Source organism: Suillus subalutaceus, assembly GCF_016647625.1.
Source record: "Suillus subalutaceus strain FC151 chromosome Unknown DFJ58scaffold_172, whole genome shotgun sequence".
In the NCBI taxonomy this organism is placed as follows: Eukaryota; Fungi; Basidiomycota; class Agaricomycetes; order Boletales; family Suillaceae; genus Suillus; species Suillus subalutaceus.
The window spans coordinates 76,053-103,652 of NW_024540421.1; the positions used below are offsets into that span (position 1 = coordinate 76,053).

General features: G+C 47.7%; 6 protein-coding genes across 6 annotated transcripts; 1 reads left to right on the top strand and 5 right to left on the bottom strand.

Annotated features, from left to right (window-relative positions):
• Positions 1-4,210: 4,210 nt before the first annotated feature.
• Positions 4,211-5,074, bottom strand: DFJ58DRAFT_668892 (uncharacterized protein; the record flags this gene model as incomplete). The annotated part of the gene is made up of 1 exon (XM_041382743.1): positions 4,211-5,074. The coding sequence occupies one exon, from the start codon at positions 5,072-5,074 to the stop codon at positions 4,211-4,213; it is 864 nt and encodes a 287-aa protein (XP_041237664.1).
• A 1,485-nt stretch (positions 5,075-6,559) lies between these two features.
• DFJ58DRAFT_846448 (uncharacterized protein) lies at positions 6,560-7,727 on the bottom strand (the record flags this gene model as incomplete). Its single annotated transcript, XM_041393310.1, has 3 exons — positions 6,560-6,928; positions 7,017-7,350; positions 7,531-7,727. The coding sequence occupies 3 exons, from the start codon at positions 7,725-7,727 to the stop codon at positions 6,560-6,562; spliced, it is 900 nt and encodes a 299-aa protein (XP_041237665.1).
• A 9,716-nt stretch (positions 7,728-17,443) lies between these two features.
• DFJ58DRAFT_608074 (uncharacterized protein) lies at positions 17,444-17,934 on the bottom strand (the record flags this gene model as incomplete). The annotated part of the gene is made up of 2 exons (XM_041380839.1): positions 17,444-17,613; positions 17,676-17,934. Coding segments are annotated over 2 exons (429 nt in total), but the record flags the coding sequence as incomplete, so codon positions are not given.
• Positions 17,935-19,915: 1,981 nt separating this feature from the next.
• DFJ58DRAFT_668888 (uncharacterized protein) lies at positions 19,916-20,338 on the bottom strand (the record flags this gene model as incomplete). The annotated part of the gene is made up of 1 exon (XM_041382742.1): positions 19,916-20,338. The coding sequence occupies one exon, from the start codon at positions 20,336-20,338 to the stop codon at positions 19,916-19,918; it is 423 nt and encodes a 140-aa protein (XP_041237667.1).
• Positions 20,339-21,104: 766 nt separating this feature from the next.
• On the top strand, positions 21,105-21,806 carry DFJ58DRAFT_734329 (uncharacterized protein; the record flags this gene model as incomplete). Its single annotated transcript, XM_041386467.1, has 3 exons — positions 21,105-21,190; positions 21,238-21,524; positions 21,580-21,806. 3 exons carry the CDS (start codon positions 21,105-21,107, stop codon positions 21,804-21,806), a joined length of 600 nt encoding a protein of 199 aa, XP_041237668.1.
• A 377-nt stretch (positions 21,807-22,183) lies between these two features.
• On the bottom strand, positions 22,184-26,066 carry DFJ58DRAFT_718872 (uncharacterized protein; the record flags this gene model as incomplete). Its single annotated transcript, XM_041384540.1, has 12 exons — positions 22,184-22,663; positions 22,709-23,088; positions 23,135-23,524; positions 23,573-23,618; positions 23,653-23,715; positions 23,846-23,943; positions 23,997-24,213; positions 24,267-24,377; positions 24,511-25,230; positions 25,254-25,483; positions 25,532-25,766; positions 25,794-26,066. The coding sequence occupies 12 exons, from the start codon at positions 26,064-26,066 to the stop codon at positions 22,184-22,186; spliced, it is 3,243 nt and encodes a 1,080-aa protein (XP_041237669.1).
• Between the last annotated feature and the right edge of the window lie 1,534 nt (positions 26,067-27,600).

A 27,600-nucleotide genomic window follows, 5' to 3' on the forward strand; every position in this document is an offset into this window, starting at 1 on the left:
CGAGGTGAGCGCTTGAGCATCGCTGTGCGTCGAGACATGCACTTAATACCTCTCCCCACTTGGCAGCTCATTCCTTTCCGTCAGGACCCCCCAATAACCAGGACAGCTTTCCCAAGTGCGGCAAGATCGCCGAGAGTGCAACAGCGACTTGCAGAGGTTGTTCGATCAGAGAAAATCCGACATTAAAACTGGTGATATTTGTATTGGAAACCTGCCTATTGGTTTCTCAGCCATAAGTGGATCTACCTTTGTAGCGTCAAATACCAAACCAAAGTTTCTGAGATCAGTGCAGGTTGATAGTAAGGTCACAAGACCCCGAAAGTGATTTTGGTTGGTGTCGGCCAGAAATGTTTGCTCCCTAGATGAAGGTACTTGAGGCGTGGCCAATGGAACCAAGGGCGTCATCATCAAGCAATGAAATACAACATGTCGAATTAACAACCTCTTTCAAACGGAGAAATGTATGAGAGGAGTGAAAATGTGGAGGATAGATGCGTTGTCGATGTCATTGACACGCGTGAATATGTCTAGTAGGAAACACTCCAGAACATTGCAAAGTAGATGGTCGTCCAACATGCGTAAACCATGTGCAATGGCAGCCGCGGATTCAGCACCGGTAAAAATGAGCTGCAGCTGCCTGCATAGATCAACCTACCCCGCTACCAAACTGGCGCTCAAAGTGATATTGAACGACCGGATGACCAATTTGAGGTACGAAATTGCGATCTGGTGGAGGGGAGAAGTCCAGTGAAGTCGATACGCGATTATTGAAGTCCGATAACCAGGAAAAGTGTTGCTTTCTGCAGATGCGTGAGCCCACAGAGGGCCAGCTGGATGACTTAAGGAAACATTCTTACATTGCGTAGTCCGAGAAATGAGACTTCGACGACTTCTAATCGGGGTGAATGCCTGCCAAGACCTGATGGCACCGAAGACATGATCTTCATCCAAAAATCTTCTGTCGGCGACAACAGATACGGATGGATGAGGAGGACTCAAGAGGTAACGCATACATAAATGGAGATCGTGGGGATATCCTCTGCAGCAGACAGCAAAGTACCCGAAGGTTGGGCACCAGCAACGACTGCGAACAAGGGCCTATGATGGCGAAGACGAATTTCGCATCTTCAAAAAGATTAAACCTCTTGTTTTCGAGATCTCGCACCCAGGATGTATATCGCTCGAAGATGTACCAATCTGCACTGGTTACAGGCCTCCGAATGACCTGACATTGATATGATGAAGATAATTAGCACGAAGTGTGAAGTACATACAAACTTCCGTTCAGGAGTCCTAATCCATAGATCATGTGGCAAACAAGTGAGGAGCGGTTCCACTTATTCAACTCGGCCTATAGCACATCCAAAGGAATGGCAGACACGAGAGAGCAGCTAGAGAACGTCGCGAGACGGGCTGACTCTGAATATAATCAGAGTCACTGAGTGTGGGTCACACTTTGTCGACATTCAGACATCCAGAGTCAAAATCATCCCCATCTATGCCACTGGAACAATAGATGTCAGAGAAAATATGTTCTATAATCTTTGGAATGAGCATGCATACCGTGACATAGTGATTTATTTCATAGCGGTGTAGCTTGGAGGAGCGTGGTCAAGGTGTACAGCATGCTGCTTACTAATCCCCTTGAACTTTTGTACGTCCTGGTGAACCATCTTTCGAACTATGTACAACAGCTTATACTTGTCACAATATAGCCCATAGGGCACCACGTCTTAACAGTTTCCTTCGTTCGCTGCACATATATAAATACAGAAATTCTCTCTCTCTCAACATCTTTCAATGCTATTTACTTCTGACCCACCAGAAACTTATCCACCCCACTGTGGTTGGCAACCTCGTCTAAAGATGGGGCTATGCGAGTACTTATTGTCAGAGGCCACACCGTGATACACTTGAGGGTCAGACTTTCAGCGTAAACGTTGTCAAATTGGGTGGCCTTGGTTTGAATGAGCATTATGAAGCCAGGAGTACACTGTACACGGCTAGTAGTGACTGCTGTGACTTTCAGAGTATGGAATGCATGAGGGTAGGCGTATTCTTCCATCTTCACCATGCAACTTTTTTCATCCAAGGACAGCAGCTTCATAGTCTGAAAGATCATGCTGATTAAGTCACTACTGGACCAGATCACACCAGAAAGTGTCCATTGTTGGATGAGTAAGGTAAGCCTTCAACTGCGCGAGTTCACTTCCGTTAGATTCTTAACTAATACAACCATCAGCCCGAGCACTTGCCCTCAAACAATACACTGTGCTGGTGCTACAAATGGCAGAGAGCTACTGATATCAGGCTCAGACGATTTCCTTCGGTTTCTATTTACATCGTCAATGCAGAACTACGAGGGAGAAATATTGAGCCCTTGGCCTGTCTGACTCGCTTTCTCACCTGATGATCGGCGGTGGTGAGTGGGATAGCGCAATGCAACTGTGGGATTGCTTGGGCACGTTGGATGACTATCATGTGTCTGAAGGCAATTAATTTATCGCTATCTCACAGGCGCTGTGGAAGTTTGTGGCACACTGCATGGACATGTTGACCCTATCTACAGACTTGCATGGAGTGCAGATTTGCGAATGCTGGCAAGCTGTCATATACCATATATCCGGTTACAGATCCGATGATCTGGATCTCAGATCCGATCCAGATCCGATGAACATATCCGTCGTCCGGTCCACAGATCCGCTTTGATTCTTATTTCATTTCCTGTTCATATAACTCTAACTATCGTTCATCTCCTTTCGGTATTCCTGTACACCGGTATACCGGTTATCCTTTACTTCCGCTATGCTTACTGATCCGCTACACTTACGAATCCGCTTTTACTTGTACTTCATTCCCGGTTCATGATTCGTGATCCATCCAACTTACCAATACGCTCCACTTAGACTTTGCTTATTGATCATTCCGTTAGCTATCCGTAGTATATAAACCTTTGTATATGCGCTGTAGTAGATCAGTTTGAATATCATCTTAGATTGCACTCATTCCGTCTGGACTCTGAGTCCCTCCGTTATCCATCCGGACTTGAGTACGCTACTCTTGTCAACTCCGAGACTTAGGATAGATTCCTATAGTCTACATATCCGCCTCTGTCTTCGGACAGTCCTCACCCGTTAGTTTCTAGTCCGGATCCGATCCGGATTGGCCGTTACTCTATACACGCGATACTTTAGCTCTCTGAAATAAGGGGCAAGACTCGGGAAAGGGGCACAGCGCACGAGCTGAGGCCGAAGCCCTTCGGATCCGATACTACTTGAGTACGGTCTTAACACAAGCACCAGCAAGGATGTGAGTGTCAAAGTAAGTACACGTACACTAGATATGCATTTTAATGAACATACTGTTACATCAGATTTAGGACAAAACGCACAAAATTAAGTATCCCCTTCCTGGTCACACGAACGAACTGTGTAGATCTTGTTGGCGGAGTTACGAGTGGAGGCTGTGAAGATGAGTTGTCACACCGTTTTCATGTATTTTGGTGCTTATGTTGCTTTACAAATTGAAGAATGAGTTACCACACTGTAATTTCAGGAGGGTTGTCCTCACTTCTGAGTACGTTGAACCGATTGGCTAGTCCTATCAGTGTAATGTCGCTCTGATGCGCGTTAAAATTACCTCAGCAAGGGAACTTACACAAATACGTATCTGCGAGGACTGGGGTCGACCCCTGCATTTGCGCGCATTCAAGGGTCCAAGAGCAACTTGCCAGGACTCGCTACTTATTAGACAAATACGCTGTGTTGATCTCAAGATAAATTACGTACTTTGAACAGTTTCTTAGCGCCCAGGGTCAAACTATTGCACAATGGCCAGAATTGTTTCGCTGATAGATCATCGAGTCATAATCCAGTGTGTATTTGCCAGTACTGGTACACTACTTCATTTCGAATGGTCCTAATTTGAAACGCGGATTTCTCTTCATACCAAAACTAAAGCCCTAAACACCATTCCTCTTCACTTTTGGTGCCACAAACATGCCGGCACCATAATACCTTGCCTCGCCACTGATCACTGCCTCATTACCAAAATGATCCAAATAATTGGGCAATGAAAGCTGTAGAATCGCAGAGGCCCTTGGAAGATGAAATGAAGCGTTCATGAAAACTCCGCCTCGCTCTCTGTTAGCATGAGAAGGCTCCTCTTCATTCCTCTCAGACGGTTTTTACTAGTGTGCAAAGAACTGCTCCTAATATCCCCAAACATTTCTATCTTCAATAGCGCGGATAAGAACAGGATGGAGGGCAACATTGAAATGGTTCTTGAGAGCATCAAAAAGCGCCAAGTCAGTCCCCTTGAGGTATTCCTTCTTAATGCTTGCCTTGCGGTAGAGGTGAGTAAGCGGGAAAGCGACGACAAAGGTGCCTTTTTTGTGCAACTCTCTTATTTTATCAACGACAGCCTGCACCAACTTCTGGTCCAAGTTGGGATAAATGTTGATGTGGGATACAGCAATGTGCTGGTGACGATGAACAGCCCTTTTCAAGGGAATGTAACTAGGCGAGTGCATCCCATCTGCTGCAGGCGATTGCTCGACGACTTTGACGTCATACTGGAGCACCAGTCGTGTGCCCTTGGTCACGGGCATGACTTTGTGCTCCGTGTCTGTGGAGAATGCAACCACAACTGGCCGGATCTCGTCGCCAGACTTTTTTGGATGAATGTTGACAATTGTCTCAATGCCTTGATGCCTCAACATAAGCTCTCCTCCTTCCCATTTCGTGTTAAGTGCGATGAGCACCATGCCATGATGAGCGTCGCTATGTGTCGAGTCACGATGCCAGTCAAAATGACCTCCTTCGCCATATACGGCGAGCTTGTATAGCTTGAGAGAAACAATTTTCCCTATGAACATGCTTGTTTGGAGTTCATCCTGGACGTGGCGCACGAATTTTTCATATTTGAATTTCATATCCTCTTGCAAACTGAAGGTGAGCTCATCCGCTTTGAATTCTGTTCCGTGCCTGTAAGTTGGATCCATGACGGTTTCCTCTCCCCTGCTGAATGGTGAAGGGGTTGCGTGCCTTTGCAACACCTCAACGACAGGTTTCATCCATGTCCCCGCATCCTCTCCCTTGACGAGCAGCTTAAATGTGCCCGTTTGTACCTGACTCCTGAAGGACACAAACGGACTGCCAGCGAGGTTGTTGAGTGCACGTGCGAGCTTTGTGTCTCTGTGCACTAAATATGCTGTGGAGCTGGACAAAGAATCGAGATGTACCCCTATGTGCTTGAAGATGGAGAGCTCGTGCTCTGGCTCTGAGTTTGAGGAAACTAATGTGGAGTCTGGGCTCAAAGAAAGTGATGAGTTTGAGCTCGCAAAAATTGATGAGGTGTCTGAGACCGACATTTTGGAAGAGGCTTCTATGGGTGAGTGGCGAAGGTTGAAATTGGACGCCCCTGTTCACCCCTAGGCCTGATGCATTACATAAATCGACTATCAACCCTTGATTTAAGGGAGAGCGAGAGAAGCAACTTCTCCGAGTCTGTCCTCTGGAACTCGCCAAGGGACTGCACTGGCATCAGTAAATTCACACATTCCTTAACATCCTTAATCAGCTTATCTCACTTATTTCAAAACTTGTTTTCTCTCTCTCGCATCATTCACCTGGCATATCTTGTATTTTTTTAATGTGAAACATAATAAAACATGTCCATTAATACATCTCAACATTTTTTTCTTAATACATTCAAGTTGAAATTTCGGACAAGTAGATCCACTTTCAACAAGGTGGTTAAGTGTGAATAAGTCTGTTTAAGGGCAAAATAAGGAATGTGTGAATTTCCTGATGCTGGTGCCAGTTGTCATCTATGTAGTATGGTGGAATATTTTAATTTTTTTTTTGTTGTCGACATCGTGGCTGACGTGAATATTGTGCAAGCCACGTCATCGAAGAGCCGCTCGCGGGCAGATACTGGACTCACTAGTATTAAGTCTAATATATATGTCACAACTTTTCAGCTGACCCTCTCCACATTAGCGACATGCTGATAGTTTAATTTTTAGCGGCATTGAGGGCACTGGACCCCGCTTCTTGTTAATCACGGTGAATATGTCAGCTGAGGGTCTGGAACCTGTACATGGGAGTGATTCACCCAAATTCACGTACAATTGCTCAAATTAGCGTTAATTTTAAATTGACAGCCTTGTAAATCTACCGGAATTTACACTGGTGAATCTGAGGGCCTCTGGGCACATCGTGAATTTACCCTGTGAATGTCGGAACATTCGAAATTTGCCGTACACTAGTGGTGGTACAGAGTCAAGGCCCCCCATCCCAGATATTCTGAGATCGAGATGTCCTCATCTTCTCAAACTTGAAATCAGGATGCTGATATTGCCATTTTTTACTCTGAAATTGTACTCTGAAACTGTGCTCTGATATCATGCTCTGAATTCATGCTCTGAAATTCACATAATAATCCAATACGTATTTATCCTACTGCCAGTACTAGTACACCATAGCGGGAATTTTGAATGGTCCTAATTTGAAACGCGGATTTCTCTTCATACCGAAACTAGAGCCTCTGAACACCATTACTCCTCGCTTTTTGGTTCCACAAACATGCCGGCGCCATAATACCTTGCCTCGCCACTGGTCTCTGCATCGTTACCATGGTACACCCTGTTTGGCAATGAAAGCTGTAGAATTGCAGAGGCCCGTGGAAGATAAAACGAAGCGTTTGTGAAAACTCCACCTCGCTTTCTATTAGCATGAGAAGGATCCCCTTCATTCCCCTCAGATGGTTTATATTTGTGTTCAAAGAACTGCTCCTGAGAGTCACACTCATTGCCATCTTCAACAGCGCGGATAAGAATAGGATGGAGGACAACGTTGAAATGGTTCTCGAGAGCATCGAAAAGTGCCGAGTCAGTTCCCTTGAGGTATTCCTTCTTAATGCTTGCCTTGCGGTAGAGGTGAGTAAGCGGGGAAAGCGACGACAGTGGTGCCTTCTTTGTGCAATTCACTGATTTCATCAACGACAGCTTTCACCAACTTCTGGTCCAAGTTGGGATGAGTGTTGATGTGGGATGCAATGTGCTGGTGATGATGAACAGCCTTTTTCAAGGGAATGTAACTAGGCAAGTTCACCCCATCTTCAGGCGGTTTCTCGATGACTTTGACGTCATACTGGAGTACCAGTCGTGTGCCCTTGGTCATGGGCATGACTTTGTGCTCTATGTCGGTGTAGAATGCAACCACAACTGGACGGATCTCGTCATCAAACTTTTTTGGATGCATGTCGACAATTGTCTCAATGCCTTGATGCCTCAACATAAGCTCTCCTCCTTCCCATTCCGTGTTAAGTGCGATTAGCACCGTTGGACTAGGGCAGATGCAGAAGAAAGCAGACTCTATGAGGATAGGTGTTGCGATGATGCTCTACAAACAGAGCTGACTGCGTAAGTCAGTGGCTGACTAAGCTAAGGAAATCGTCGAAGGGCTGCCTCTGGGCTATGCGTCTACTATCGCTTGAGAGACTGCCTCTTAGTCTATGCCTTGGGACCCCTGGTCCATGCGCTCCCCTAAAAAACGACAGGCGCCGCCCTCGACACCTTCTTCATCACTCTTCATCCTCTCTATCTTCTTCTTCATCTTCCTCTTCGCTTTCATCTTCCTCTTCGCTTTCATCTTCCTCTTCGCTTTCATCTTCCTCTTCGCTTTCATCTTCCTCTTCGCTTTCATCTTCCTCTTCGCTTTCATCTTCCTCTTCGCTCCGCTCTTCCGTTTCTTTCTCTGTCTCTTTGTTCTGTCTTCGACTCTCTTCCGTTGTGCTTTCTGTATCTCCGTTGTCTTCTCTCTCCTTGATCTTGCGCTCATACTCTTTCTGTTCTTTCCCTAGTTGTGTTCCCTCTCTTGGAGTGAACGCTCTTAGCCATCTTGCGCTGAACTCTCCCTTGAGTGGGATTCCTTTGAGCGTTTTGAGCTTGTATGAATTGACAATTTTCATTTTTATGCGACGCAGGACCGACCACTTCGGTACGAGCTTTCGTTCCGCTTTGAACGTATAATCTAAATCGCTGCGATAAACCTGAACTAGTTGACCAGACTTGAATATAACCTCACCCGGTGCTCTCTGTAACAGCCTTTTATCGAACGCTGATTTTCTCTTGATTGCATGTCTCACTACTTTGTCGTAACCGTCTAATCATTGTTGCTTGACGTATGTGACTTGCATTAGCATGTCCGAGGTGCGTATTGCTGATGTGCTCTCTTCTATGCTTGTCTTTGGCGTGTTGACTACTAAACCTAAAAGGAGTTCCTTGGGGGAAAATTTTAGCGCTGGTAGCAATCGATAATTGAGAGTGTGGACTGCATCATCTAGATGGTCTGACCACAACTTAGGCAGTGTGTCCCATGATGTTTCTTGATCTTCTCCTATGTTTGGTGCGCATAGTCGTTTCAGTACATGAAGTAGGAGCTTATTCGTCCCTTCTACTAGGCCGTTGATCCATGGAGAGTATGCCGCGACGGTGTGTAGCTTGCATCTTCTTGCTTCGCAGAATGTTCTCACTGCTTCGTTCTTGAAGTGTTTGCCTCCATCTGCCATAAACGTTTCTGGCGGCGTGAATGCGTTGAATATACTGCTAAGGTTCTCGATTGTCGTCTTTGCACTGCCTGATACTTTGAACTTGAATACCCAGACATGTTGCGAGAATGTGTCTAGGTAAACGCCGAGCATGTTGTATCCGTTCTTTCCCTTCGGGAGTGTTAGATAATCTCTGACTAACAATTCAAATGGATGTCGCCTGGTTATTGGTTCAAGGAGTGAGTGTATGTGTGTAGGACCGAAATTTTTACACTTAGCACAATCTCTGATAGCGTCTAGAATTGACGCGTCTAGCTTGGGGCTGCATATTCGGTCTAGCAGGGCGATCTTGATTGCGTCTCGCCCCCAGTGACCTCCTTCTGCATGTTCCTGCGCTGCTAATATTTTAGCTTCTTCTCTTGTGACGCACTCTACCTTTGCTCTTGCTCTCGTCGATGTGCCTCCTTGCAGTTTCCAGAGTTTCTCATCCTCGATGATGTATTGTTCTGCTCTGTGGCGTGCTCAGCGCTTCTCTCTAATGTCTGTGGCCTGGTTTAGGTTGTAGATGGCCTCTATGACCTCCTTGAACACCAGTTTGTTCGCGGATCTTGTGCAAAGTGCGTCTATTGCTGCGCTTACCGTCATGATGTTCATGATGTCATTGATTAGACCCGTTCTTGCTTCCCAGTCTTCACTTACCGTCCACTCACTTCCATCTCCTGGTTCTGGTGGCGTGTTTTCCCACTTTCGACTAATACTGTCAGCTACGACATTCAACTTTCCGGGTACGTGCCTTATATCCACTATGTGGTATGCTAATATTCCTTCTCTCCATCTTGCATGCGCTACGTTCAGGTGCGGGTTGAGTAGTGTACTTTTCATCGCGCTGCAATCCGTCTCGATTTCTACTGGGAAACCCCATATGATGCTCGAGAATTTGTCCAGTCCAAACTTGAGTGCCGCGAACTCTAGCAGGTATGATTTGTACTTTTTTTCCGTTGCTGATGTTCTTTTTGATGCAAAACCTAGTGGATGTAAGCGCTCTATCCATCTTCCTGTGGTTGTTTGCATCTTGACTCTTTGCGATAGGACTGTGGCGAAACCTTCAATACATCTGTCGGACGTTACTACAAAGTGCGACCCATCGTATCTTGGCGCTTGGAGTACCGGTCTTGACGTGATTGCTGTTTTTAGATCTAGGAATGATTTAGTATGTTCTTGTGTCCATATGGTACTCAGCTTGAAATTGCTCATGATTCGTCTATATGCTGCTTTTGACATAGTACTGTCCACCAGTACTTTGAGTAACAGGTTTCGCAATGGGCCTTCTCGTTTCGCGTACGCGTTGATCAGCGTATGGTAAAATCCTGTGAGACCCAGAAATGATGCTAAATTTTGTGCATCTTGTGGTTGTCACCAGTCTACAATCACTGTTAGCTTCGTTAAGTCTGGTTTGACCCCGTCTCGTCCTATTGTTCCTCCCGCGAATTCCGTCTCTGACATACACAGCTTCGTCTTGCTAGGTGCTATTGAAAATTTGCATTCTCGGAAGCGCTGAAATAAAACCGTTAGTTTTTCTATCATCTTTTGAAATGTGCTCACTGCGCATCCTCCGTCATCCATAAACAACTCCATATAGTGCATTATTAAAAAATCGTGTAGTCACTCTGCTAATGCATCACAGAACGCTGTTGGCACTCCTGTGATCCCCATTGGCATTCTTCGATACCAGAAGTACATATCCCCGTCCTTCAATGTAGAATGCTAGGTATGGGCGCCACTTTTCCGGTACTTCTATTGCGTAGTATCCTGCTGCAAAATCGAAGATCAAAATGTAACGCTGACCACTTAACCTCTGCTGTTTTGATAGTATGTCGCCTTGCGGCATCAATACAACCTCTGTTACCTTGTTGAGTTGCGCAAAATTTTGACAAATCCTCCATTTCTTCGGGCCCTGTTCTGTTGCTTCGCTGACTATTGGTATAGGTACTTCTCTGGGTGGTAGTTCATACGCTGGACATAACCCTGCTGCTCGGTGTTGGTCATTGATTCGTTGTTTCAACTCGTCCCATGGTAGGCCACCCGTTTCATGTGCTCTTTGTGCTATGACTGTCGTCGCGGTGCATCAAATCAACTCCAGTGGTGCTCGTTCGATGATTCCTGCTGCTAACATGTCGTTTGCTCGCTCATTGTAGAACTTCGATTGTTCTGGCATTAATGGGCGTTGGTGCATCCGTAAGTTGAATATTGCGTTCTCTGGGACATTTAAATTTAGTAACGCCCCTGGGATTGGAATTACCTCCTTCAGTGCTAACGCGAAGCAGTCTGTGTTCTTCGTTATGAATCTTTCCAGCTCTTCCCTTTCTTCTACTGATAAATCGTCCCCAAACTTGATTTGCCGTAAAACTTCTTTGACTCTCGCTGGGTTGAAAGGGTCCGTCTGACGTGTGTATATCGATGGGTCATTCATTGCTGGTTCTAATTCCAGGATCTCTCCTAGCAGTTGTTCTTCCTCATTCTCTGATGCCTCTTGTGTGATTAACACGTTGACATTTGTCGCTCGCTCTGTCAAAACACTTGTGTCAATGTGTGTTTGCTGTAGCGGCGATAGGGCTCTTGTGACTTCCCTCGAGGGGAGTTTCTCACTCCCCACTTTGTTCTCTTGCGTTCTGATTGTCTCCTCTCATCTGACATATTGCTTCGTAGGCCTCCACTGACCCATGGGGATTTCTGATGGTTTTGTGTTGTTTTCTGATGCTCGTTCGTTTTTTTTGTTTGGCTATTGTTCGTTGTTGTTTTTCATCTAGCGTTAGATTAACTTCGCTTTCTCTTTGTGGCATCCGTTGGTCCACTATTTGGTTGCTTAGCAAAGCCGTCTGTGTTTTGTCTGCTATTGTGATGGTGTCTGGCGTGTATTCGTGGACTGCTGTGAATGCTTGAAGCATTGGCTTTCCAAATAGGAAGCCCCAGCTTCCCCTGCTGTCAAAGACTTCAAACGTGCTCTGTGCTTTAACGCCCTTGATTCGGACTGTTCCTGTCCACCTAGCGACTGCTTTGATGATAGTTCCGTTCGCCATTCTTAGTCGTCTGTCTGATCTGCTCCATTCATGAAGTCTATGTTTGACCTTCTCGAAGATCAATGTGCACATTGCGCTAACCATGGCACCGTTGTCAAACAATGCTCTAACTCTGACTAACTCTCCTTGGGGACCTTCTAGCTCTATCCGGTGAATAAACAGGATCGCTTCGCCCTTCTCTAACTGCGTTCTTGTGATGTGTGGATGTCCAACCAAATATAGATCAATGATCTCGATTTCATTGTGAGATTCGGTGGTACATGTGGGGTTCCTAGCTACACATTCAGCAGAGACTTTGGGGCTAATGGTCCTGTTTTTGTCCTCGCACGTTGCCTCTTCGCATGCGAGGACCTTGGCTCCAGCTTGGGTACTTTCGATGTTCCGGGCCGACGTATCACTCTGTTCTACGTCGACCCGTCCACTTTTCCCTGCTGTTCCGGGATTTCTTCGATCCAGGCTTGTGTCTCCTCATACTCGCTGTTCATAACAAGCAAGATTGGTGTTGCTGTTGCTCTGTTGTATGCGCCTAGCACCTTGCTCGTGATCGCTCTCCACGCTGATTCTCTGCGTGTTAAACGTTCTGCGTGGTCCGATGGTAACGGGCAGTTTCATCCATTATGCCCATGGGTTCCACAAGCAAAGCATTCACTGGATGCAATAGCCGCTGTACCTGGTTTCAACGGGTATCCCGTTTCTTGCGTGACTCATGCACCTTCTCCCCATTTCGCATTCCACTGTGCTAATTGTGCTGCGTACGCAGCTTGTCCTGCTGCGTTGTCTGCGTGATGTGGTAGCGCTTGAATCAGCTGCCTGACTAAGGTTTTCGTCTCTTCTGTTATCATGATTGGTTGTTGCGATGCTGTTGGCTGACGGCTATACATGGATTGTGGGGTCTGATTATTGCGTGTTGCTGGTACTCGGGCGTATGTGTTGCTGGTCGTGGATGCTGATGGCGAAGCTGATGAATTGAGTGACATTTTGTTGAATTGGTTCTGAAGCGTCGCGATCGGGTTTTGTGCTGGTGTTCGCATTTGAATTCGAGCTAGATCTGCCTGTAGCGCTTTGAGTTCCTGGGACTGCTTGATAGATTGCTCCTGCTTTTCTACGAGCCTGCTCCCTTTCAACTCCGTCACTGCCTTCGTGAATTCTTCCCACTTTGTGTATTCTTCGTCCTTGAGCAAGTCCTTTACAACGTCTGGCAGTTTGCTTCGTACCTGCCAGATCATGGACATGCTTTGGTCAATACCTGCGTCCGTGGCTAGCTGTAAGGTCTTTGCGGCCCATGCTACGTGCATCCAACACTCCCTGTCATATAGCATTGTCTTCTTCCCTACTTCTCCGCTCGCCAAAACGTGTTCTAACAGCTCCTTCTCATATTCTGCTTTCGTTTTTTCTGCTATTGTAACCAGCGGCCAACGCTTCTTGAATGCTGTTACAAACGCCGTCCACATGGCTTTGTCTGTGGAGGCGAGGGCTTTGAACCACTTTTCTGCTTGCACACTAGTTCCAAGGTAATCTCCAAATGCGTCTATTTTATCGTTGCTTTGTACTATCGCTTGTTGGCGCATTGCTCGGTTGAACGATTTCAGAAAGTCGGCCGGGTTTTCTGATGCTCTTCCATCGCCATGGAATATCTGTGGGGTTTCTGTGGGCATGGCTCTCTTGATTTGCGCCAGTGCAAAGAATCTGGCTAAATCGTAATCTGGTGCCGTGGAAATGGATGTGAGTGGTTCCTTCTTTGCATGACGTTGCAATGGTTGAAGTCTGAGTGATGGTAGCTGGAAATCTAGCTCTGGGACTTCTAGTTCTGGGAAGGGGACCTGCTCTTCTTCCTCTTCGAGGCTAGTTAGTGATGAACTTCTCGAGCGATTTGGTGTGTTGTGCGAGGATGGCTCTGGTGTGTCAAGTGGGGAGGAAGCAGTCGATGTTTCCGTTGACCAGTCTGACCAATTCGTTTTTAAATGTACGTTGGTCACCGCTTGTCCTGCATCAGGAAATTCACACATTCCTTATTTTGCCCTTAAACAGACTTATTCACACTTAACCACCTTGTTGAAAGTGGATCTACTTGTCCGAAATTTCAACTTGAATGTATTAAGAAAAAAAATGTTGAGATGTATTAATGGACATGTTTTATTATGTTTCACATTAAAAAAATACAAGATATGCCAGGTGAATGATGTGAGAGAGAGAAAACAAGTTTTGAAATAAGTGAGATAAGCTGATTAAGGACGTTAAGGAATGTGTGAATTTACTGATGTGTTGTTGTTCTGGGTCTCAAACTATCAGTCACCCTTGGCAGCACTTTTTAGTGCTTCCCACGGTCTGTCAGACCCAGTTTTTGTGTATGGCACAACATGTCTCTGAGACATCCCTCTCCCCGGAGGGTCTCCCTCAATTCCTTAAGAGTAACCAGTGTACCCTCATGGGCCTCATTGGAGGGTTAACTGGTTAGCTCTGATTATTGCAGAAGGTGCCTAACAGCCTCCACTACGTCAGCATGGGTCTCTCGCCCCTCGTCAACATAACTTGGAGCCTCTCAGGTGTGCTCCTCGGACCTCCACATATGTTTTCCCTTATGTTATATCTTCATATTTATGTTGGCAGGGGTCTCTCGCCACTCGTCAACATAACTTGGAGCCTCTTGTGCTCCTCTACTTATGTTTTCCCTTATGTTTTATTTCATATCTTCGTCACTCACATTTATGTTTTTCCCCACCCGCTACTTCTCATATGTTTTTTTTTGCTTTTGTCGTTGTATTTATGTTGTAAATGTCACTTTCCAATAAAACATATCACGCTCCAGTTTCGCAGCGATTTCGAACAAGTTCTGAAGCAAACCAAAGCAGGCATTGGAGCCGCTATACTGATATTATCAAGACAAGGAAAAATGTAACGACCGCATGTGTAGCTACATAAATAGGGTACGAAAGCGGGACGAGTGTAGGAATGAGCAAACCACCATAGCAAGTTATCAGCATAAACAGACGAAGTAAGCACAAGAAGAAGAACCAAAGAGCAACCCAACCAATGACAAAAGCACGGGTGCATCAAAAGCCGATTATGATGAAGGAGGAGGTGGAGGGAGAGTGTGATCACAACTAAATGCTCGTGGCACAGCATAGTCCGAAGATGAAGATGCAACACTGTGGACGTTGTCCATCCATCTGGAATCCTGGTTACGAGCCCTGCCTTGAGGGTACCCACTGTCACGGTATGGTCCTCCACCAAATCCCCGACGCTCGTCAAGGTCATTGCGTCGAGCATAGTCCGGACCAGGCACTGGGCTGTATCGGCTTGGGTATGAACGTTCACGCTCACCATGAGCATAAAGGGTGTCGCGGTGTGACTCCAAGGCTGGGGAACCATCCCGTGTGGTGAACTCGCTGTCAATGCGAGGATCAGTAGGTCCATAATAGTTGCGAGGTTGCAGACTAGTGTAGCGGTGATTGTGAGAGTCACGGTGGTACAAGACATCACGAGAGAGGTGAGCATCACGCTCGATCGTAGGAGTCTCTTCACGACGTCGCATGGCATCATGCATGTACCATGGCTCACGAGAATGGGCACGAAGAGGTTGACGAGTGTCACGGAGGGTATCACGTGGGTCGTGATGGGCAGTATCTCGAACATCATAGAGGACCTCATGACGAGGCTCGTGGGGATTGCGAAGAGGACCCCCCTCGTGAAGGTCGTCGCGAGGGTCAGAGATGACCTCCTGATGACGTTCCTGTTGGTGGTGAGGAGGGTTATCCTCACGAAGATGATGACGTACAGGGAGCTTGTGATGAGCTTGGTGTAGGTCATGTGGAGGGTCGTGGGGGTTACGAGAGTCACGAACTGCATCGTGAAGACCCTCAATGGGTTTGGCGATGCGAGGGAGTTCCTGCTGCTTGTCCGCTGGCTTAGCATCGTGTGTTACCTCGGCCAAGCCTTCCTGTAAAGATTCTGCCGTGACATTGATCGAAGTAGGGGAGATGACACTCTCAGCAACCTTCTTGCCCTTGTCGACCTCAGATTCGTCTGACTGGCTGTATGCCATGCGGTGAGCACGCTTCATTTTACCTTTGGAGTCCTTGGTGATTCGGCGTGGTTTGACTGGAGGATAGATGGACATTAGTTATGTAGCAAGAAAATGTGAAATCGCTTACCCTTAGTCCGCTCAATATATGGTTCATCTTTAGGTCGCGCTGGAACCACAGCTATCAGCCTTGAGTCAAATGAAGTCAAGTGAGAAAAAAGTGTGCTCACTTTCAGGCTCTGGTGATCCCGCCACACTCGATGATCCCACTGTCAATGGGGACAACGGGCCACCCTTCGTCGGAGAGGTTGATGGTAAGGGAAGTGCTTTGGGTGGTTTCGTCTGAGCCTGTGACCCTTTCTTCCCTACTTTTGAAGTATCAGTCTTCTCCTCGGATGATGCTTGCCTCTTTGACGCACGAGACGTGTTCGTAGCCTTAGCCTTCAGTTTCCTCTTCTTCCCGCGTGCTTCGTCATACTCGGTATCAGGCTCTTCGACATCCTCGGTCGAAGTAATTGAGATAACCTCGCTCGCTGCTGCAGTTGGTTCCGGCTTTTGAATGATTTTGACTGGGCGTGAGCGTGGTGCTGCCACAACCTTGAATGGGCGCGAGGGCAGGGGCGGTGGTAGTTCTACTCGCATGGTAGGTTTTCGGAGCTTGGGAGCAGCAGGTACTGCTGGGCGATCATCACCCGAGTCGGAGTCGGAGTCGGAGTCGGAGTCGGAGTCGTCATTATCGGAGGGTGGGAGAGGGGCCTGAGGCGCTTTTTCTTTCTTAACCTTTGTAGCTGCACTGCTGGGCTGGAGACGAACTGGGCCATGGTAGTCGGTATCACCATTAGCAAATAGTCGTTGAGCACCCTCATGAGGCCACTAGGGTGGCGGTGCGATGCCTGTAATGACTGGCCTCTCGGAGGCCATCACAGCTGCTACACGTGAGGTTAAAACCCAAAAGTGCATATTAAAAGGTAAACAAAACTCACCTCGGTGTGCCTTGTCAACTTTGAAGACTTGCATGGTTCCTCCCTTCAACGCATCTATCAGCGTTACAATTTCCTTCTGAGTCAGCGCGCCGATGCCCTTGTTCTTCGAGTTTTCATTGTGAGCTTCGCCAGGCAAGAGACACTTATGAGCCGGATAGCCTCTAATACAGAGATTGGCATCAGCAAGGGCGCTTGACATGCCCTTCCAAGGGAAATTTTTATCCCAGGCGCACTTGCCTCCAAGTTGGGCTATTTGTAGTTTAGGTCAAATGAATAAAAGGAGTGTCGACGTTCTAACATACCAACTTGTCTGATAAGTTCGAGCTTGATCCATTTCAAGCCATCATCCCGTCCCTCAGGAGCCTGAGACTGATCACAATTATGGTTCAGGGTTGAATTTGGAGTTGAAGGGTCGTTGCGGGTGCCATCGTTGCGGGTGCCATCATTGAATGCTTCATCCACCGCAGCTAAAGATGTAGTATTACTGTGCGGGCATAAGTCATAGCATAAACAAAATTTAAGTGTACACTCACTACACGTGAGCCTTGAGATGCCCGACGATGGCATCATCGCTTGCGCGACATCGTGTCTCCCAGAACTGTCTCTTTAAGTATACGTCAGGATGTAGAGTACAAAGAGACTTACCCCTGCAGCACCTGGCGTGTTATACGAGTGGCCAAGTGAACCATCTTCATTGACTACTTTCCCGCAGAGCACGATCGCTGCTTCAAAGCCTGACTTCATAGCGGCAGACTCGAGCTGTGATTACAACATGAGGGGATGATGGAACTTCGGGAAAGAAAACGTACAATCTGTATCACCCTTCGATAGTGTTTCTGGAATCCATGTCCACGCTGAGCTATTGTTTGAGGCGATGATCCGAGGAGTGATGCCTCCTCATGCATGAGCAGGATATCTTGGTAAGAGTCAGGATAGGCCTCTTTGAATTTGTCGTAACATTGCGTGCGCACAGTTGCACCTATAAGGGTTATAAACGTCCTGCGCAACAAGATATAAAATAATACTTACTTGGCGTGCCACCTCCAGCCTGGGCTTCTTTGCCAATGCGCGCGAGTTCTATCTGCATATGCTCTTTGAAGTAGTTGGCGTATAGGTTCCAATAGTTAGTGCCATTCACGGTGCGTCCACGACTCTTCAAGAATAGGTTGATCAATTGGGAAGTAGGGAGCGTGGTGGATGTAGCGAGCTCAAGAAAGCAGCGCTCTACTGCAGCAAACCCGACATCAAGTGCTGCATTCACCTCTGCAGACCTGCGTCCAGTGACCGTAAGTCCTTCATCATGGGTCACTGGCTCGTGTTCCTCGGGAAAGCGTGCACGAGAGGTAGAAGGATGGCCTCCTAAGTCCATCTGGGAATTGGAACCGCTCAGCAAAGTACCGATAGTATTTGTTGAGGTGGTGCTATCACCATCCGTGAAAGGCGTCGGTGGAATGACATTGGTGGTTGGGAGGGCAGGCAGGTGATCATGAGACGATGATGACGGAACTGGCTGAAGGACGAATGGTGAGACTTTGCCAGCAAGATCCTCAGTCAATCCAGAATGGGTTTGGCCTGTAGCATGAGGATCTAGCGAGCATCCACGAGAGGTCAAACCCGATGAACTCGCAGGAAAAGTGTAACTTGGCGGAGGTGCTAGGCGGTCCATATCCTGGGGGATGAAGTGATTTTGCGATCCTCCAGATAAATAAGATTCGGACCCCATCATGCTAAAGGTATCCGAAGAGTTGGGATCCATCCAGGCGTGTGGCTGGTTCATGGAACCAAAAAACACATCCTGGAGCTGTTCAGGAGCGTGTGGGGCAGGAAAGGGTGAGGCATGGCGACTACTACCCACATGGAGCATTGACGATGATGTTTCGCTTGTCGAGATAGCAGCCGGCACCGCATGAGGTAAGTTAGGTGCAGGATCTTGCCCTTCCACAGCAAGGCGTTGATAAGCCTGGCGGCGGGTAGATGCACCTTTGACAAGGCCGGCATCCCGCTCTGTAGCCTTGAGCTTACTCCTGAGTCGTGAAGGAGTCAGCTCAACAGGTGGTGATGGGTTACGACGGCCACCACCAAACTGCTCTTGCATGTAATCGAAGGTATCAGGAAGACCCATGTAACTCGGGTGAGGAGATGATGGGTTATCGGGGATGTTTTGCGTCATGTCTACAGTGTGGTCAATATTGGAAGAAATATATGACAGCACGCGTACTTACTCGTACTATGTGCAGTAGATGCCAATTTTTGCAGACCGTCTATTGGGCGGTTTGCGCAAGAGTATATCAGATGGGAAATCAGAAGGGGCAGAAAAAAACCTACAGCGCCTTCATATTTATGAGGCTGATTTGAGCTGATGCAGACTAAACAAGTTAGAATGGTATGCTAGCACGGAATTAAACAAACGTACAAGATATTTGAATAGGCCCATCTGGCAAGGTAACCAAGAGGGTGCGAGCGAGGCTCTCGGGATGCTCGAGAGGCTAATAAGAGGGTTCAGAACGAAAGGAATGAGGATAACGCTGTACATAATGCTAAATGACTCACGTTGAAATGAAATGCTTGAGCTGGCAACCAAAGTGTAATTCTGCGTGTATATGAAGAAGTGAAAGCAGGAGGCTTACCGGAAGATCGTGAGGGAGGCTCAAGGGAGGCTCAAGAGGCTCAAAGAAGCGAATACCGCCAACGATCGATCACGACCCGAGTATCCGCGTGTTCAGAAAAAAAAGTACAATTCCGAAAAGATTGCTTGTATAAACATGTCATCTACGTTATTTGAAATCATTAAGATTCAGTCATACCGTATCTGTTACGCTTGGCAGGCCGATGTTCGCTCTCACTAACATGTAACTCATCATCATATTCAGAAGTCGATGCAGACTGCTCGACAGAAGTGATGGGCGGGATAAGGTTGGTGTGATTAGAAACTGCTCTGGAAGCTGACCGGAGTAGCGGGCGTGATATGGGTGCGAGCAGTGGATGATGGTATTGCCCTAGAAGCTGGCCGGGGTGGTGGGCGTGATATCTCTACAAAAACCTGAGTACGACGAGTAGGGTGTATAGCAGGACGAGCAGCAGGTGCAGGAGGACGAGCAGCAGGTGCATGAGGACGCACAGCAGGTGTGTGAGGACGCGCAGCACGTGCTGGAGGACGAGCAGCAGATGTAGAAAGACGACTAGGAGGTGTAGAGGGACGATTGGAAGGTGTAGAGGGACGAGTGGAAGGTGTAGAAGGGGGAGAGGCAAGACGGCGAGGCCCCCTGAAGTCAATGTCACCATTAGCAAACACACGTCGCGCGCGGGAGTGGTTTTGATCGATATGAGGGCGCCTCTGCGATAATGACTGGGTCCCAGGACATTGTAAGGCGTTTGCGAGCAGTATCATTTGTCATGGCCTGTATAGTGAAGGTGCCCATCTTGAGTGCATTGACAAGATTAACCCGATGAGGAAGGGTCAGATCATGTATGCCTTTGCTCCAAATGAGTGTAGGTCGAATCTTGCCGGGCATCAAAGTATCATCAGGGTAGTTGACGAGGCGACATCCGAGCCGAGCTAGCTCCTTGGGTAGAGTTTTCCAAGGGAAGTCGTTCGAGGTACGCCCACGCAAGGTGCCACCAAACAGATGCTGAAATAAAGTCAGGATTGGTATTAAAAATGGAAGGCAATATGCCTTACCAACAAGGGCCGTTATGCCACCCATGATACAAGGAATGCCATCGAGGCTCTTCCACCCAGCGTCAACTTGGAGACTACTAACTCCTGGGTCCTCCTCTGTCGACACAGCCTTGTCCACAAGCTCAAGCTAGAAGCAATCAGTAATCAGCAGCATCTGAATATTAAACTGACTAAGGACTACGAGGTGACTGATGGTACAGAAGTGCGTGTCTGTTTGCGTGCCAACATCAACAAAGTGTGAGGATTGAGATATGATTGCAGTCATTCTGCAGCAGGATACAGACAAGGTACGATAGTTGAGACTGTTAATCGATAAGAAGAAGCCATGGAAATTTTCGGAATAATACAGTAGCTTCGAAGTTCAAGGGTACTAGCGCCGAAAAGCAGGCTGGAGGGTTATTATGTAAGCTGAAGTCAGCGCTCAGCCCCATGAGGCTCCATGGAGGCTACTACTAGTAGTGGGAGGCTCCATGGAGGCTACTAGTGGGAGGCTTGTCCGAGCCTCCTGTGGGGTGGACATGACATTGGTGAGCCAATGAGATTGAAAATACATATCGCACTGAATTGAAAACACAAATGTAGAGGGATTGACTGCCAGCCAACTGTCTCAACAGTAGCATCATCGACTGCCGTGGTGCGCCCCATCATGCTAATACAAAATCAAGGCAAGAACATCATGTTTCATGGCTGTATTGCATTTTGACGGGTAAGAGGACAGTATCGCAATATGAACTTAAGACCAACTATGGTCTTAACACACTTTTGACCATTCACATTGCCCGGTCTCTAGTATGGGTCGCAAAGCTAAGTACTTCACATTTGAAGAGAAATCAGCAGCTGCACGGCAACACAAGACATTGTATGCTCGGTCAGAACGGTAAGTATTTTGCAATCATTTATTCTTGTTAATCATATGTTTTACAGAGGTAAACTCGTTCGACAAGCTCAAAACGCTCGTGCCTATGCCAAGCATCATGGTCGACGTGGGCCTCGTATCAGATCTGGGGATCTGCATGCTCTTCAGGCGTCTTCCCTAATCCAATATTCAACCCTCTCCCTTCCTGATTCCTATCTGTTTCACCAATCTCTCACTGGATCTGACTTGATTGATCAATCCGATCTCTTGCAGTGGAACAAAGCCCCTCCTTACGACCTTCCAGCTCCACCTGATTCACCAGAGGAAGACCGTTTTCACGCAAAACCTCTGCGACGTGATGCATGGCCGGCACTTGCGCGCAGAAAGGGAATCACATGCTCGTCACGCAGCCATATATAACATGGGTGAAATCGCTGAGCTTCTGAAAGAGATCCGAGAAGCACATCAGCGGTTACTTACAGGTTGGGATGAGCTCAATGCTCGTGTTAGCAGCTTGCAGGCATGCACAAGACACAAGGTCATGGCCGAATGCTATCGCCAATGGGTAGCACGAAGGATATTGAATTATCAGAGGGAGGACAATATGCTAATTACTGGGAAGAATCCTTATACGTAGACCTTGTATTACTGTAACTCGAGAGAGCTGGTAATGCAAGCACCATACTCCGCACATAGCGTCGCAGATTGCCCATGTCCTGCTCATGTAGGCCTGTAACACGGCTGCCACGTATAACAGCGAATATTGCAGCCAATACCCCACACGCCACAATCGAAGTCGTTATTCTGAAGACGTTTGGTCTAAATAATACACGATGTCAGACTAGTCAAGAAAGCAAAGCATGAAACTCACATTCAGTGGTCGAGCCACCCACCCTGCAAGATCAATATGAACATGATGGCCGTGTTGACGCGCAACTGCAAGGAACCGAGCAATCAGTCTCATTATATCCTTTCATATCATGTGTCAATCAGTCAGGTCAGACAAAAGAACTCTTAAAAAATTAATCTCACTTTGACGTCACTTTGCCAAGGGGTCCTGTCGCCCATGCTGTCAAACAAGTAAAGTTCTTTGGTCGACAACTGGATGACGCACATCACCCAGTGTCCAATCCCTGATGGACGATGAATCGGAAGAACCCATATGTCTTTTTCCCAATAACGAATCCACATTGTATGGCGCCAGATGTTGTCGTCTGGGGCATTGTAACGAATGCGGGGAAGATCGTGAGTGGAGAGTATCGCACACCGTGCAGCGGAGGTGTTCAGTTGAGAGCACCACAGGAGAATGGCGCAGTTGTTAATGCATGTATCATTGAGGCATGCAGTAGGAGAACTGAGTATACCGATTTCTTTTGGATCAAACTCTAGACGAGGGATTCCGTCATGCGAAGGTCGTATTCGCGCGAAAATTTTAGCAGGGTCGAGGACACCTGGCTCTTGCGATGGGACGCAGAAGTCATCCACAAGGAGATTCTATGACACGTCATCGTCAACTCCTAACAATAAAAATAACCGTACCTCAGGAAGGTTCCAGCAAATCACAGCATTAGCATCGCGCCCGTAATTTGTTGAGTCATCGTCATCTAACTCAATTGCCCCCATCTCACCCTCCAGGACATCGGCCAGAGCTGCTTGTTCAGAGTCGACTTGGGGGCAATGGTCAGGATCGACGATAGGGAGTTCATCACAACCTTCAGAATCAGACACTACCAGCATGCTGGCATTAATCCAATGAAGTGCCATGTTTGGTGAGCCTCCCGAGAGGGTGGTCGCAATGGCTACTGCCTTGCTGACTTCATTAGTAAAGCGTACCGAAGAAGCCAAGCAATTTGACCATCGTGTTTGAAGGCAGATAAAATTGGCATGCCGTTGTTGCAATAGAACTGCGAATGGTTCACCTAAGGGTATATGAGATATGGAAGTTAATAAGAAAGGTTAGCTCACTGTTTGGCGACCGAAGGGCAAGTTCAAGTGCCCCCAACTCATTTCCGAAGAAGCGGCACAGGTTATCGGCCTCAACACCTAGCCGAACCTGCTCCTCTCGACACCGATCACGCTTGAGAAGTGCACGAATGCCATCTCTTGTAGATGTGTCGTCTAACCACCGCGGAACCTCTCCATGAGACGGTGTAATCCACACATCCTCCATCAGTCCTGGGTCAGAACGTAGTTCTGCAAGTTTGGTGGGAAGGGGTGCGGGCAGTGGAATCCCCCAGGATGTATCATACAATGAATCAAGCCGCTCACAGTAGGAGTTAAATTTCCTGATAGCGGTCATTAGTGCGGGCTGACGCTTGGAAATTGCTTTACGTGTCTGTTGATGCAGCTTGGTGCCTAAAAGAATCTAATAAATCATTCACAAATGAATCGGCATGAACTTACCTAACGCTTGCTGAGCGCCACCGACTGCTCGATCTAATTTATCCCACTCGAAGAAACTCGCAATCGCACAGTTTACGAACGTTCATTTTGAGATCGCGTGCCATGAGAAGGATGCGAACAAATTCGAGATTGATGCCATGAAGCTCAGGAAATCTGTCATGACGTTCAATGAGGAGGTAAAGAAGCCTCGACCTTGTTCATCAGGCGATCGTGTCCCTCTCTAGACTTTCGAGAGCCTCTAGTGTATCATCTGAAGCCATATCTTTCTCCAACATCGTCCTGGTGGTTTGCAATGCTTTGTCTGAGGCGTCCAGATCTGCCTGGGAGAGCTAAGACTGTGTCCAACTCCTTCTTGAGGCAGGCGGGTGCATCTTGTGATATCATTGAGCAATAGCCACGTCATTTAAAAATGTATAAAACTTACGAGCACGGATAGATAACTGAGATTGCCTTTGCTGCGACCACTCGGCTTGCAATTCTTCAATGGAGACCTCACATTGATCTAGTGCGTCTTGGGCTGCTGAACCTTGCCCCTTGATGCCCCGTCTGAGGCGTCGTTTGATCCAGTCGCCTAGATCAGTTCGCATCTCCGAAGCTATAGCCACTGCTTGCCGATCAATCAACCATAAACGGCGTTGGCGCTAAGCAGTGTTTTAAATTCATTAGTTTTAAATGAAAATAATAGAGTACATACACTAGAAGTGCGCTCAACACCTATCAATCGAACTAAGCGAGACCAGAGGCGTTCGGTCCCTTCACCATCAGATAAGCCAAGACCCACACATATTCGTGGGTTATATACGAGCTGGCAAGCCCACTCGTGCCCATATGCGTGCATGGCAGTGGTTGCAAATCGAAGGCGTGAGGTGATGCTTTTGGGAAGAATTTCATGCTGTAAATGGTGTAAGCAATTGTTTCAGTCCAGGATCATAACGTACCTTGGAGAGTGTTCGTGCCAAAACACAGCCGACATCATAAAGAGCTACGACAGTAGCTTCGGGGGGGAGAAGTGAAAAGAAGTGCTGAAGTAAGGCTACCGAATACTTTTGCTGTTCTCCAGGTGAGTCTATGTTGGCAAAAAATAAAGGGATGTCGTGACGACAGATAAGGGCCATGATTCCAGTGTCGTCGAAGCTATCCATTGCCGCTTTCTGTTTTTTGCCGTCAGCAGCCTCGTAAGCATTCTCGCATTGGTCAACGGCTTCATCAGGGACAAGGGGAACGTGAGACCTCACTGGTCGCTTACGTTGAGTGTCAATATGGCGCCCAATCGTGTCAACAAAGGTTTTCGGGAGAAAATAAGTAGGGTCATAGAACTTTGGACAGTCTCCAGCAGCACGTCGATGACGGTGATGGAAATTACCGTCCATTGCGACATGAATGTCACCTCCCTCATCTGTAGATCTACCATGAAGAATACCTGCAAAGCAAGCAGGACACCGTTGCACTAGAAGGGGTGCGCATTGAGTGGGCAAAGGTGAATTCGAGACTCGAGAGGATGCTTGAAACTCTGCTATACGATCACGGTGTTGTTGAACGACCGTCTCAACTTGGCGCTCAACTTCAACTTGCAGGATGTCGTACCATTGCACGGCATAGCCGAGGCCTCGTCGGAATGGGTCCTGTATAACTTCGCCCTGGGATGAATCAGTAGTGACCTAGTTATGTAAGTGATTGTTACCTGGGCGTCAGTCATCTGGTAACCCCGCCGGGAGTAGTGATTTTTGAGCGCTGATGCGAGAGCGTTAATCGCGTCACATGAGCGCTCAAACAATGCGCGGTAGAATGAGAGCAGGTCAACAGATACAGCCATTCGAGGCTGTGAAGGCGCGGTCGGAAATAGACCATGGTGAACGAGGACTTGCTGGAGAGTGGAGCAGGTACAACTTAGTACATCTATAGATGTGAACCCTATGTAGATGTCAGCAAAATTTTGATTACTGCAAGACATGGGCTCACGGTCGAAGAATAAACACATCATTGTCGTCCGTTTCGGTGTACACGAAGGCTTCCCACATGCAGATATGACTGGATGTATATTTTCCAGTGCTTTGCCCTGCGTTCGTCTGAAGTACTGGAGTACTGGATCAACAAGGGTTGGTATGAGTGCAATCCAGTTTTTGTAGAGTGAATTGGTGGATTTGTCGGGCACAATCCGCCGTTTGACAGGCGATACTGAGATCTCAAGAGATGGCTGTTCATCAGAGTGAAATTCGCTGACAACAAGATTGTCAGTATCCATGTGTTCCGTAGTCACAGTATCAGATGGTGGTGCTTGTGCCAACAACTGTGGGTGTGATTCCTCGTGTTGCGGCTTCAAAAGTCGTTCCATTGCGTCCAAAAGTCGGCGGCGCTTAGTCTCTGCGCCAGGAAGCTCAACATATGTTTGAGTTTTCCGTTTGTCTCGAGCCTTCCTTGGGCTTACAAAGTGAGATCCTAGGCCAGAAGATGCGAGTTGAGCTTTGCGAGTGCGACGTGGCGTCAAGGAAGACATGGTGAGGGAAAGAAGAGAAGAACTTACAGCGTGAATCGGGGAGGAGCAAGGCTCCCAAGCTCAGTGCATAAGAGATTACTGGAGGTGCACGAGAGGTTTTCTGGAGGTGCACGGTTTTCTGGAGGTGCACGAGAGGTTTTCTGGAGGTGCACGAGGGTTTTCTGGAGGTGCACGAGGGGTTTCTGGAGGCGCAGGTACATCCTAGGAGGGTGTGTTATTATTAGAAGGCGGGAGGGTGGGTCTCACAGACTACTTTCCCACAACATAGGAACCGGGTCTCAAAGACCGTTATTGGTTCCGAAAAGTAATGCCTGAGGTGTTCTGCCCCCCAGGAATCAATTCACCCAGTGGGCCAAACCCACAGTAGATCAGAGCTCCAACGACGCAACTACGTTAACCGTCAGTTCGAGCTTGAAGGAGAGAAGCTCTTCCAAGCGTCGGAGACCTACATATAGCACTAACTTGACTCCGATACCTTCCCATCTTCGCCCGCACTGTCCTGCAAAGGATAGACTCTACTTGTGGGAACCAACGACCTCGCGGTCCGCGAAAGATGCACAAGGAAAGTTCGTTCCTCTAACTACTGAAGATATCAATCGGATCCGAGGCGTCTTAGTGCACGCTTACTCAGAAAGCACGCGCGAAACGTACGGTTCAGGTCTACTGGTTTTCCATGTCTTTTGCGACAGCAAAATCATCCCGGAAAATCAGAGGGCACCAGCAAGCAACATACTAATAGAAGCCTTTATTGCATGCATGGTTGGCCATTATTCAGGGAAAACAGTATCTAACTACGTGAACGGAGTTCGAGCATGGCACATTATACACGGCGCGACCTGGTCGCTGAACGATGCGGCGATAGACGCCATGTTGAAGGCGGCAATGTCACTCACGCCTGCTTCCGCAAAGCGCGACAAACGGGAACCATACACCGTCGACCTAATCATTGCCATCCGGGGAAAGCTAAACCTCAACGACCCATTAGACGCATCGGTATTTGCATGTTTAACAACCATATTCTACGCTACCGCTAGAGTCGGGGAATTCACCGTCCCTCGCCTGAACGCTTTCGACCCCAAGCTACACATCACACTCGGTGGTGTCAAGGACTTGCAGGATCGACAGAACCTCGTAACCAAGAATTTCAGCCTACCGCGCACGAAAACTGCGACGGGAGGCGAAGACGTTCATTGGGCCAGACAGGCAGTCTATCCGACCCAGAAGCAGCTTTCCTGAACCATCTGCAAGTCAACAAACCCCCACAGAACTTCGCACTATTCGCGTATCGCCACAAGGACAACACGCACCGGCCACTGACAAAAACCAAGTTTTTGAGCAGGTTAGCTGCTGCAACCAAAGCTGCCGGCCACGCACCAGTGCAAGGCCACAGCATTCGTATCGGTTCAACCTTGGAATATCTCCTGCGGAACATCCCATTCGACGTGGTAAAAATCAAGGGCCGGTGGGCAAGTGACGCATTTCTCGCATACCTGCGGAAACACGCGCAGATCATGGCACCATACATGCAAGCAAC